Source organism: Tauraco erythrolophus, chromosome Z (assembly GCF_009769465.1).
Source record: "Tauraco erythrolophus isolate bTauEry1 chromosome Z, bTauEry1.pri, whole genome shotgun sequence".
Classification (NCBI taxonomy): domain Eukaryota; kingdom Metazoa; phylum Chordata; class Aves; order Musophagiformes; family Musophagidae; genus Tauraco; species Tauraco erythrolophus.
The window spans coordinates 14,783,638-14,796,799 of NC_141496.1; the positions used below are offsets into that span (position 1 = coordinate 14,783,638).

General features: G+C 37.7%; 1 protein-coding gene across 2 annotated transcripts in view; it reads right to left on the bottom strand.

Annotated features, from left to right (window-relative positions):
• Positions 1-498: 498 nt before the first annotated feature.
• The window catches only part of LMBRD2 (LMBR1 domain containing 2), a 59,074-nt gene continuing 46,410 nt past the window's right edge, over positions 499-13,162 (bottom strand). For both annotated transcript variants that reach the window (XM_086629256.1, XM_086629254.1), the window contains exons 14-18: positions 10,620-10,723; positions 9,400-9,446; positions 7,478-7,580; positions 6,119-6,248; positions 499-4,170 (exon numbers count right to left, since the gene is read on the bottom strand). In XM_086629256.1, coding sequence (XP_086485382.1) covers positions 4,110-4,170; positions 6,119-6,248; positions 7,478-7,580; positions 9,400-9,446; positions 10,620-10,723 — 445 coding nt within the window. In that variant the 3' untranslated portion in view covers positions 499-4,109. The remainder of the gene's footprint in view (positions 4,171-6,118; positions 6,249-7,477; positions 7,581-9,399; positions 9,447-10,619; positions 10,724-13,162) is intronic.

A 13,162-nucleotide genomic window follows, 5' to 3' on the forward strand; every position in this document is an offset into this window, starting at 1 on the left:
TGGTATTGTAAATGCCCCTCAGACTGCAAGTAATTACAGCAATAATGCAAATTCGAACAAAATATTGTATTTTTCAAATAACATTTACAGTATTCCAAGATAAATTTAATAAAATACAAATTATTGTAATTACAGAAAATCAGAGTAATCACTTTTCTAATACTTCATATGCAAAAATCATTGTCATGGTGATGTTTTAAAATAGCAAGAATAAACATTGAAAAGATAGCAGCTTTCTGCCATTCCCATTAATACTGTTAATGACAATTTATTTTACAAGTGCTTGACTGCAAAATAAAGGCAGATTACATACCATGATTTTTCCAGTAGTGTAAGTTACAGTAGTATAAAGTTTGTCGTTACTTAACCTGTTACCGTACCTAAATAATAAAATATATCATGGTTTGCCCAAAGCGTCGCTATTAGCACAGACTAAAAGTTGCATATCTTTTACCTTCCCTCATAAAAAGACTCCCTCACTTCACTTCACTTCACTTCACTTCACTGCTAGGAGCTGCACCTTTCTAAGTGGAGTGGGGGAGACTCATTTCCCAATATAGATACCAGAATACATATACTTTTTTTTTAATGCCTGAAAAAACAGAACTACAAATCTAGTAGTACTACGTTAGACTACAGCTTTTTGCTGTCCACAATTTACAAGAAATCCAGCACTGACACAGTTTTAAAGTAGCTCCTGTTTCCACTCCTGCTTTTCAAAGTTCATTACAACTTCGCATGGATTCTTTTCACTGGTTTAAATCTTTGACATGAGATGCTCCGACATTTTTACTTAACTTGGGTGGGTTTCTTGGTGTTTTGGGGGGTTTTGGTGTTCACAGCTGAAGAGGAAACTGCAGAAATGATGATGAAATGGAAGTATCCCCAAACTGTTCAGTAATTCAGAAAGTGAAATAATGAAGAAATACATAATTGACATTCTTTAGCTGCAAATAAATACGACTAATACTGACAGAATAAATACACTAACATGTAGCTCCCAAAAGCACAGTTTGCCAGACAGTTATATTTCAACACTTCTGTCATTGGCAGGGGCACCTTCATCACAGAATCAGAATGGTTTGGGTTAGAAGGGATCTTTAAGAGTCACCTAGCCCAATCCCCCTGCAGGAGGCAGGAACATATTCAAGGCGATCAGGTTGCTCAGAGCCCCATCCAGCCTGACCTTGAGTATTTCCAGGGATGGGGAATCTACCACCTCTCTGGAGTGGGGTAAATCCTGAGGCATGTAGCCCCCAAGTAAGTTCTGCATTATTTGCACTAGCAGTAACCAAACTAGTTTAAAACCAGCTCAAGTACACAGCAAACGCTGTGCAAGCATATCCCCTGTTTCTACAATGTTCTTCTACAGTCATACTCTGTATTTCTTTGTTTAAAGTCTTCCAGATTTAGTCATATGAACTCACTACTTTCAAAACACACTTTACGTTAATTGGTCTACAAATTGCACATAATTAGAGCAAGAGTAACTCTCGATCAGCAACACACTATGGATGAAATCTGACTTCACCTATCAACTCCTTACTTAAATGCCCAGGATCCGGGAGCATGTGACACTGGGGACCTCCAAGCACAACCCAGAGGAGAACTCCTGAGGGATTTTCAGAGCTTTAATTCCTATGCTTTCAAGAAGCAGCCATTGATCACTCCATTACTTCACTGTAACATCAAAAAAAGGACAGTGGATTCCCACCTTAATGAGCTGAGAATTTCTGTGTCAGCGACTGATATCCCACTGCCATTAATTTATCCAGCCAACTCCTCATATTATTGTATCCCAGCGAAAACTGCACAGAGGGCTTACACCAGGGACTAGTTAGTTTTTGTATATAAAATCCTGACCAAGTTTCCACTGAAAAACCTGTTTGCAGTCATTCCACTGATTTCTGAGAAGGGGCAAAAACAGACCTCAAGAAGGCTCAATCCCACTCTCTGAGGTCAGCAGGGGCTAGGTAAGCATACTCCACAAGCATTCCAAAAAACAAACGTTCCTTCTATAATTTTTCCATTAGCACTGAATTAGATCCCATTTCAAGATTAAACAAAGAAACTGAATCTTATTTCATCCAAAGATTTTTACAAGTAAAGTTCTGGGCAATTAAATGAGATAGAAATTTTAAAAATAGAAGTATCAAGTCTAAAAACATTCATGTGGATGGATATCCAAGAACATATTCAACCCTTTTCATATACGGCTGAATACAGGATAGCATTTCTAATTAGATCTAACATAAATTAAATAGGTGCTAACATAAAGTTGCTGAAGAACAATCTGAGTAAGAGTTTCATTTTCTCAGCTTCCAGTCCCTGATATAGCCATACGATTTTGATCAAGCTTTTACAATACACAAAATACCCAAACTAAGAAAGTGCTCTCTAAACAGGTAACCTGGAAATTGCATGAGCTTGAATACATGTGGGCATGGCTGTTGTTCAGTGTATTCACCTAGTAACAGAACTGACAATTATTTTATGTCTGCCAATTTGTTAATACAATTATTTCTATACAAATAGAGTAATTTTTCTCCTTCATAGTATCAATTCAGTGTTTTAAAACAAACAGATCAATATATTACAAGTACCACTACTGTTAGAACACACAATGTACTAGATCACAGGAGGTAGTTACATTCTGATTAACAACTACTTTAGAAAACAAATACTATTTTTAAGTATTAGTAGAACACCTCATTCATGAAAATGTACTTTTCAGAATAACTCACTTCTAGCTACTTTAAGTGATGTCTGTTTTTCAAACATGACAAAGAAGTTATGATAGAAACACGTTCTCCTTCAGTTTTCAACATAACTTTGCAATAAGCACGTAAGAAAACTTCCAGGTGGTAAAGACTTAAGACAAACTGCAATAAAGCAACATTTTAAATTAATCAAATTTCCAAAGATATCGTGAATTTGACCACATCTTTTACCTTATGATTACATTTGAAAATTCATTCAACTAGCTACGGTTTAGAAATATATCTACACCAATGAAATTAATGTGAAGCTTTTTTACACTGTTAATAATTGGCATTTTTGAATGGCATTCAAATGAATAAGCACTACTCTTTTTGCAACAACTTACTGCAAAATACAGGCACCTTAAAAACAGATACATAATGCAACCAGGGCATTTGGGACATTAAAAGTGTTTACCATTATCTAGTCATGCTATGTATTTCCCTCTCTACAATTTGAAGCCATGCCTGAGGTGTGTGGAAATTATAATGTTTCAGCATTTAACTCAGTTTTCACATTATTTTTCTTTTACAGTTACAAAACCACTAGTGTGCCAAGATTTTCAACCATTACAACTGTAAAAATCTGAAGAAGACATTGAATCTTCAATAATGTATTCTTGCTATTGCACATATGCTCATGTGACAGTGAAACTGGTCCATATACAATTTCAACTATTTACACATGCTAAAATCATTTATCTGCCTATCATGTTGGAAAAGAAAAAAACATAGCCTTTATTGACCAATACACCTTGCTCCAAAATTTATACCACCATATTTTATGAAGAACAGCCTGCCATTTGATCTTTCTGCTTATACAGGGTCTGATTCAAAGACTACTAAAATCAAAAGAAGCCTTAATCTAATTCAGTAGATTTTGGATTAGGCATAAAGTTCAAATAGAAAAATTGTAGAAAGTGTTTACTATACTAATCGATATAACTGCACTTTGGATGCATTAAGATGCTCTCACAGCATCTGTTAAAATACAAAAAAATTCCTTTCAAAAAATCCTCTTCCTAAAACTTACAATGTTACCGCTCAAGTTGAGTCCTATGTATATTTATGAAGTTTACTCTCTATTAACTTAATTAATAGATTTCTCCTTTTGGTCATGACACAAACGCCCACCCTGATGCACAACAATATCTATAACAGAAGAAGCATATTCTTGTCATAAGTAGTAAAGTTATCATACAGGTGCATTTCCAAAATAGTTGCTCCTTCATATTCTTTTTTTAAACAAAAGTTGTCTTTTCTGGTTCAGTGATATACCATAAACACAGTATTTTCCAAGCAATGAGTAGGAAATAGATTTCCACTGAATTTTCTTTAGCTTTGAGGAGTTTAGACATCATCAAATATTTTGCTTCGAGACATTGACAGGTATCTTCCACCAGGCTGGTACCTGCAAAATCAATTTTAAATATGATAAAGTATCACAGGAAATACAAAAATAGAAAAATAAAGACCCATGAAATCATATAACTCTCACTGCACTCTTACTTCTTAACTCTCCATTAGTTACAGGATCTGAAGTTCCACTGAATTACTGTTTCTACAAGAATTTGATAAGCAGTCATTAAATCTAATCTCATGTGACCAAGAAAAACAGTGATATGAATCCTGGGAGTCTTAAAGAACTTTGTTTCCTGATGCAAAGGAAAAAAATTGAATGTTTCTGTTGAACAAAACTTTTTATTAAAAAAAAAAAACTAAACCACAAATAAACAACAACAGCAAACCCCAAAACACATAACAGCATCCAAAAGTAGTTTAGGTGATTAACAGAACATCTCACTGGGTATTCCTAGGAAAAATAATGAAAATACATGGCTACATAGTTAGTGGGGAAAAAAAAAGCTTCACAAATTGTTGGTCAAATATACTCTAAAAGCATTTTAAAAGCATAAATAAGTTCCAATGCAAGCACAAAGCACTTCCTCTCAGCAGTACTTATCAAAACCCGAACAGACACAAAGCTAGAAACTAGTGTCCCTAGTGCTCTTACTGTCTTGGAATGCTTGTAACTATTGCAGGAGCTATAGTTTTAAAAATCAATGTCACATGAGCTATTTTTAAGTGCATTGAAACTTCACATGCAATTATTCTTGATTTATTACCCTTATGAAATGAAACGCATGTTACTAGAGGAAAGTTCAACTAAGTTCTGTGGCTACAGATTTTCTTTTTAAAGAAAAAGCTCAGAATGTTCCACTCTGCAAAGTCTCTATAGGTGCCAGAAGACTTCAGATACTGCACTTAAAAAGTATTTGCTCCAAAAGAATCATATATGCATATTCCTATTTTTGGAGACTATTATCCCTTTCACACTGTATAGAAGTCAACGGCTGATGGAATTTCTACGCTAGGTCCCCTTTAAACTCTTGAGCTTAAAAAGAACCAACTTTTGAAATATGGTGAGATTACACTAGACAAGTTAGTTGTTGACAGAAACTCACATTGCTGAATCGACCTGTAAAACCTGGCAGTGTTATTTAACAGCATTCTCTGCATGTTTTTGAACTGGCATTTATTTGTTGACATTCCAGATATAAGTCAACTGAAACCACTAATGGTTGTTTATTGGATTAGGTGTGCTAGTTTTAGATGAAAAATAATGTAAACTATAACTTTTCATACAGGAATTTAAAATTAAATTGGTTCTATATCACAACTACCTAGATAAAAAAGGCACCCATAAAACGTATTACTTGTTTCTTAAATATAAGCAGAGCTTCGCAGTTATATAAGATACTCTATTTCACGACTAAGGAAATTTGGTGTTGCAGTCACACCCACAGAAACACAGAATTCTCTATTTTAGACAGAGCTACACTGTACTGTCTGGGACTTTTTGTTCAGATTTTAATTTACTGCAGCCATTCCAAGATCTGATTGCCAGGTGTATTCCTCCAACTACCGCTCCTGTAATACTCAAGTTTTATTTCTTGCAGCTCTTTACGGTGGTTTTTACACAGGGAAATCAAGTGAGCTTTCTAAAGTCTTGTAGGAAATTAGAAGAAACCTTATATTGTACATATGCAGGTCATTCTCCAGTTCTTTCACTTTTTTTTTTATATGCAGTATTTTTCAGATTATGCCAATATACGAAACTACATTCAACTCAAATCTTACTCAGACACTTCTAAAAACTTGAAAAACTTCAGGTTTCAACTGCTTTTAAAACAATTCTCATATCATGGGGGAGAAGGAAAAAAGGAAAATGACTAGGTGAGATGATAAATTTTGTTCAAAAAACTATTATTATGAAATGATCTGATAGAGCTGTCATAGGTCAGAAGACAGAAGATATTAGTATCTTTTAATTGCAAATAACACAGAAGATTCCTCACCTTCCTGGGTCCGATTCAAGAGGGTCATCATTAATTGAATCTGCGTTAAAATCCAAAGGTTCTGCATCCTGGAGCAGTTCTATTCTATCTCTTTCAGTCCTACCATTTGATCGGGTGTACTTTGACAGTGCTGAAAAGGTAAAAAGAGAGAAAGACACTCATTTGTTTTATGAACACCTTGGAGTGTGTGGAGACATCAAAGACCAGAATAATAATTTACTAGCATCTCATCCAAAGTGTAAGTGTGATAACTTAGAGTAGACTGATTGAATATTAAACCAAATCTGGCTACATGCTCAAATTTGAAGTATTTCATTTTTGTATCTCCAGAGCCATGTAACTATTCTTTTCTTTTGCCCCTCAGGTAGGATAAGATCTACTTTGCAAAGAATCAAAGAAAATGAGAAGTAATATGCAAACTTTCCTTCTAAATCAATTAATCATCCATTCACCTCCCCAACTTCTCATTTTAACTATGCTAACTAGAGGTTTTTTGGTTTGGTTGGTTGTTTTTAAAGAGGGAATCTCATGAATTAATGAAATATAGTTGTTTTGCACTTCATTTGGCCACCTTCACTAGGCCAGTACCTACGGCTTGTTTTAGTGTTAGAATGCTACGTGTTCATACGGTTAACATTAAAATATAATTTCATGTAATTTCAGTTAGTCTACCACTGAAACTCTGTAAAGAGGATGGAGAAATCTACCAGAGTTGTCTCAAAAGCATGTTCAAAGCTTCCCTCCTCCCCCTTTTTTGTTCTTTTTTGCCGTTCCATTTCTCACTTTTGTTAGCTTACAAGAGCACATAAAATACACAAAAAACCACAGCAACAAATAAACTTTTTGGAACTTTACCGCAGGCACAAGAAACTTTTTTGCTAACAGACGTACGTTATTCAATGAACATGTATACACTCGTGTGATACGTTATTGGCTTTATATTTGTTGGTCATTTGATTTCTCCATTATTCCAGTGTGAGAAAGTTCATTTGCAACTAGAAGAGGTAAATTTTAAGATTTAAAACTCCCAACTTCAAGACATACCCTAAATAAAGTCTCTTTGCTGACAACTGCTGCTCTAATTGCAATCATTATACGTGCCATAAGAAAACCAAGTAATTGAAACTAGCCAGAATCTCCAACCTCAGCCAGCTAAAGTGCTGAAGATGGGAAGAAATACAGCACTCTTCAGGTGCCTTTAATGGACAAGATGGCACTGTGACACAGAAGGGAATATATCAGCACATCACCTAAGACAAAAGGAATCTCTGTGAAGCTACCCATACAGTCAGTGTTGTGCAGACAAGGTATTAAAAAACCAAAACAAACTAAACTCCCTCCAAAACCCATAAAGCTTACGTCTGCTGGTATTGGTCTCTGAGAAGCTGGATTCTTTTTGCTCTGTGTGGACTACTCTGTTTCTAGTGGAATCGTCTCTATTTCCATAACGCTCCTTCCACTCCTGGAAAAAAGACAAAAAAAGAAAATACAAGCTGTGAGAAAAAAGTAACACAACAAAAGCATATGTAGGATCAAGAAATATTCCAGACCTACAATTTAGAGCTAATTGGTCAATCGCATCAGACTATGAAAGTAACACTTTGAAAACGTTTCTGTTCAGTATCTTGATACAGGAAGAATTTTTGTTATGTTTTAAACTCAAGATATGTCCCTTCAACTAAACCAGTTACCATAACTGTTCGTTAGAAAACAGACTTGCAGAAAACAAACTACATATTAAATTTGCACTCAAAGTGCACTCAACTGCTCTAAGGTACAGTGGGAACGTTGCTTTTTTTGATTTCTACTTCCATCTAGTGGTAGACTGGTAGGTGTAGACAGCACAAAAAAAACCTTGGACGGGCTGTGTTTACTAAGCTTGTTGTTCTGTTGTGTTTCCATTCCATAGTGTTTTAATAGGTAAACATTTTAGCATGAAGTATAATGAAATATTGAAGAAGAAAATATCTCATGCTTTTATTAAGAGACAACTTCATGTCTCAATATAAACTTTTCCGATTGCTCCATTAACTTTAATATGTTTCAGATTCATAGTAGGTCCCAGATTACAGACTGTCAGGAACTGGCATACTCAAAGTTACTGTCCTAATTCGTGCCACATGTTACAGTTATAGCCTGCAGAGGGATCGAGTATTTAATCATAAACCAGTAAAAGACAACACTCTCAAAAGCCCGAAAATATCAAGAATGAACGCGCTACAGTATTTAACGCAAACTCAAAAAACAGACAACATCTGAAACTGAGTTTGCTGTTGAACTAAAACTGTTGCTTAACGTCAGATCATTTCAGTGTCTATTAAATGCATCATGCATTTGATATTATCTGATTTCACAATAAGTTCAAGTTCTAAAATCATGAGATGGAGGGGAAAGGATCAGAAGAAACATCTACGCAGTACTGGCTTTCATCCAGAATTGAAGAACCCCTGAGCTTGAAAAGCTGAGAGGTTGTAGTCCTAGTATTGTCTTGCCTTTCTGCAGATCATATTTTTCCCTTCCTTTAGTCAGTTCATTTTTTGCGTATATCCTTCCAATTTATCTCCTTGATTGTGAATTTCTATATGAAATTCCTAATGTTATAAATTAATGAAAAACGAAAGCCATAATTAACTGAAGCTTCCTAAAATGAAGCTGCCTGAATTATTTTTTATTCAGATTGACTGCCTTCACAAATCTTTCAATTAAGTATGCACTGGGAGTAGGATCTGAATCTGTTTGTTACTCAGTTGCAACAGTATTAATTCGTCTTAGATGTAATACCTTCCTGTAAAGAAAAAAATAAAAAATAAAAATCTGTGCCAGTTATCTTCCAATGAGCACACAAAGCAACAGGTAAGTTTGAAAGGAGCATACAGTCCCATTTCAGTAACTATGAAGACGCTGCAACTGCAGTTATTTCAAGCAGAGCAGTATCCACATAAGAGACTGATAATAAGCCATTTCAGATTACTCTGCAACCTATAAATTGGGACCCTTTTTAAAGCTTATTACACCTGTTGGCATACACCATTCTCACAGCACACTGAGTAACAAAAATTTCCAAGTAGTGTGACCACAATCACCCTCTTATTCTTTAAAATTAAAATGTAAATTATGTTTTTACCTCCAACCAAGGCTATTTTGCAAGATTAAACTGATTGTATCAGTTATTGGAGACTTACTTTTTTAGGAAATAGATCATGCAGAATTAAATAGCAATGGCAAACCCTATCAGATATTGAAGTATATTAATATTATAAATAGTTAACACAATCTCATACCCTTCTTCTGTTTTCACCTTCTTCCTGCCTTTGCCGTTTTCTTTTCTCTATAAATAAAAAAAAAAATCATCTGAGCTCCAGACAAGAAAAATCATTACCAATTTCTTTTTAAACAAACAATGAAAATCCAAAGTTAACTATCAAAGATTCCTACTGATATAGATGGCTCACACAATTAAATAAAAACAAAAGACAGAGCTGTTTGTCTATCATTATGAAGTTTTGCATTAAAATGAATTCATCATGGTGATATCTTGGGTCAAGGCATAACATGCGGACACCAGCTGGCAAAGCAAAAAAAAATTCTCTTAGAAATAGATGGGAAAAACACGATATTCAGAAGAAACTTGAGCATTACTGAATCAAAATCTAGCTGAAGTTCTATGACGCCCAAAGTATAACCCACATAGTTTGTGCCTCTATCTGCTATTAAGGCGGAAGCATAACATCAGAGCATCAAAGAAATACTAACTTCTTGTTTAAGGGAATGAGAGACATTACTCTTTCTCCAAAACCAGAAACGCAACTACTCTAAGTAAACTTAGGTTTTGTTTTTCATAAACTATGACAGGAGAATAAAAGTATTCCATAATACAACGTTGTATCCAGAGATTTAATTTCTACACATTTACTCAAGAACTACAACAGCTTTTAAGAGAAATTTGCAATAAAAACTAGCATAAAAATTAAAAAGCTCTCCAAAACAACAGATAATTACAGCTCTACAGAACAAGTTTTGTGTGCTAAAACACAGTTAGTTAAAACAGCAAAAAATCCTAAAAGAAGTGACGGAATTTGGACAGCTCAACCAACACTTACAGAAAGAAAGATTAAAATGAGTTTGTTGATGATGAAGACAAATTAAGTTTTAGCTATCCTTTACGACAGATTACACAAGCACCTGCTCAGGTATTATTAGATCAGTAATGACTTCAGAGGAACGCCACTTACTTGAACTGTAAAATATTTAGAAATATCTAAAATTCAGATACTGGATAAGCAAAGCTGATACTTCACTTCAGACGTCAATGAAGTCCAGCATTGTTTATGCAGCAACCACAATGCTGTAAGTCTCTTGCATTTTGTGCAGTAGACTGCCTCAGTCCAGTGTACAAAACATTGAGAAGCTACATGCTTTTTCTTGTGCAACATTTCAGAGAGGTTTAATACAACAATGTATTATATTTCGTAGGAAGACTAAGATAGAGGACCTAACTTACCTCGTCTGATTAGCTCTTTTCCTTCATCAATCAAGTCAGAGGTCATTTCACTATCCCCCATGAACTGCTGGAATCCCAAAAGATTCAAACAACGAGTTCCTAAACTGGTAAAAGCAGAAGGAGAAGCAATTTCCTTTGTTAATTTACAATGAAGAGTTTACATTACACTGCAAAATGTAAAACAAATTATTCAGAAATTTACAGACAATTTAAATAAAAAAAAAATCTAGAAGCAAAGACAGATTATTATACTAGCTGAGAAATGAGAAAATTCAGAACAGTGACACGTTCCTAAATCCGATTGAAAGTGATGGAATAAACCTATTTAAACAGAGAAATAAAACTGTTTATAATCTGACAGTAGTTCAAATGACTTAAAATAAGACAATTGCTTGAAATGTTATCAGATATAACAGAATTTATACCTACGGTATCTCATTGACTACTCTTTGCCAGAAGACAATTATCAGAGAACCAGAGAATCATAAAATGGTGTGGGTTGGAAGAGACCTCAAAGATCATCTAGTCCAACTCTCCTACCACAGGCCTGGACACCCTCCACCAGACCAAGTTGCCCAAAGCCTCATAAAGCCTGGCCTTGAACACTGCCAGGGATGGGGCATCCACAAATCCTGGATCAAAAATTGGCTGGACGGCCGGGCCCAGAGATTGGTGGTGAATGGAGTTAAATCCAGCTGGCGGCCAGTCACCAGTGGTGTTCTGCAGGGCTCAGTGTTGGGGCCTGTTCTCTTTAACATCTTTATCAATGATCTGGATGAGGGGATCGAGTGCACCCTCAACAAGTTTGCAGATGACAACAAGTTTGGCTCAATGGCCGCACTCAGAGAGTAGTGGTCAACGGCTCGATGTCCATGTGGAGACCGGTCACGAGTGGCGTCCCTCAGGGGTCCGTGTTGGGCCCGACCCTCTTCAACATCTTTGTCAGTGACGTGGACAGTGGCATGGAGTGCACCCTCAGCAAGTTCGCTGATGACACCAAGCTGTGTGGTGCCGTCGACACGCTGGAAGGGAGGGATGCCATCCAGAGGGACCTCAACAGGCTGGAGAGGTGGGCCCATACCAACCTCATGAAGTTTAACCAGGCCAAGTGCAAGGTCCTACATCTGGGTCGTGGCAATCCCAGGCACAAATACAGACTGGGCGGAGAATGGATCGTGAGCAGCCCTGAGGAGAAGGATTTGGGAGTACTGGTGGACGAGAAGCTCAATATGAGCCGGCAATGTGCTCTTGCGGCCCAGAAGGCCAACCGCGTCCTGGGCTGCGTCAAGAGGAGCGTGGCCAGCAGGTCGAGGGAGGTGATTCTCCCCCTCTACTCTGCCCTCGTGAGACCTCACTTGGAGTATTGCATCCAGTTCTGGAGTCCCCAACATAAGAAGGACATGGACCAGTTGGAGAGGGTCCAGAGGAGGGCCACGAAGATGATAAGAGGGCTGGAGCACCTTTCCTATGAGGACAGGCTGAAAGAGTTGGGGCTATTCAGCCTGGAGAAGAGGAGGCTCCGGGGTGACCTTATAGCGGTCTTCCAGTACCTCAAGGGGGCCTACAAGAAAGATGGGGAGAGGCTGTTCAGGAGGGCCAGTTGTGATAGGACAAGGGGTAATGGTTTTAAAATAGAGGGAGGTAGATTCAGGTTGGACATTAGGAAAAAATTTTTTACCACGAGAGTTGTAGAACACTGGAACAGGTTGCCCAGAGAGGTGGTGGATGCTCCATCCCTGGAGACGTTCAAGGCCCGGTTGGATGAGGCCCTGAGCAACCTGATCTAGTTGGAGATATCCCTGTTTGTTGCAGGGGGGTTGGACTAGATGACCTTTGAAGGTCCCTTCCAGCCCTAACGATTCTATGATTCTATGATTCTATGACACTAAACTGGGAGGTGGTGTTGAGCTGCCTGAGGGTCAGGAGGCTCTACAGAGGGACCTGGACAGACTGGATCTATGGGCTGAGGCCAACTGTATGAAGTTCAACAAGACCAAGTGCCGCGTCCTGCACTTGGGCCACAACAACCCCCTGCAGCTTTACAGACTTGGGGAAGTGTGGCTGGAAAGCTGCACAGCAGAGAAGGACCTGGGGGTGCTGGTTGACAGCCGATTGAACATGAGCCAGCAGTGTGCCCAAGCAGCCAAGAAAGCCAACGGAATCCTGGCATGTATCAAAAACAGTGTGGCCAGCAGGAGCAGGGAAGTGATTGTCCCCCTATACTCAGCACTGGTGAGGCCACACCTGGAGTACTGTGTCCAGTTTTGGGCCACTCACTTCAAGAAGGACGTTGAGGTGCTGGAGCAGATTCAGAGAAGGGCAACAAAACTAGTGAAGGGTTTAGAGAACTTGTCCTATGAGGAGTGGCTGAGGGAGCTGGGACTGTTTAGTCTGGAGAAGAGGAGGCTCAGGGGGGACCTTATCGCTCTCTACAATTACCTGAAAGGAAGTTGTAGGGAGATGGGGGTCAGTCTCTTCTCCCATGTTATGAATGACAGGATGAGAGGGAATGGCCTCAAGTTGCGCCAGGGGAAATTTAGGTT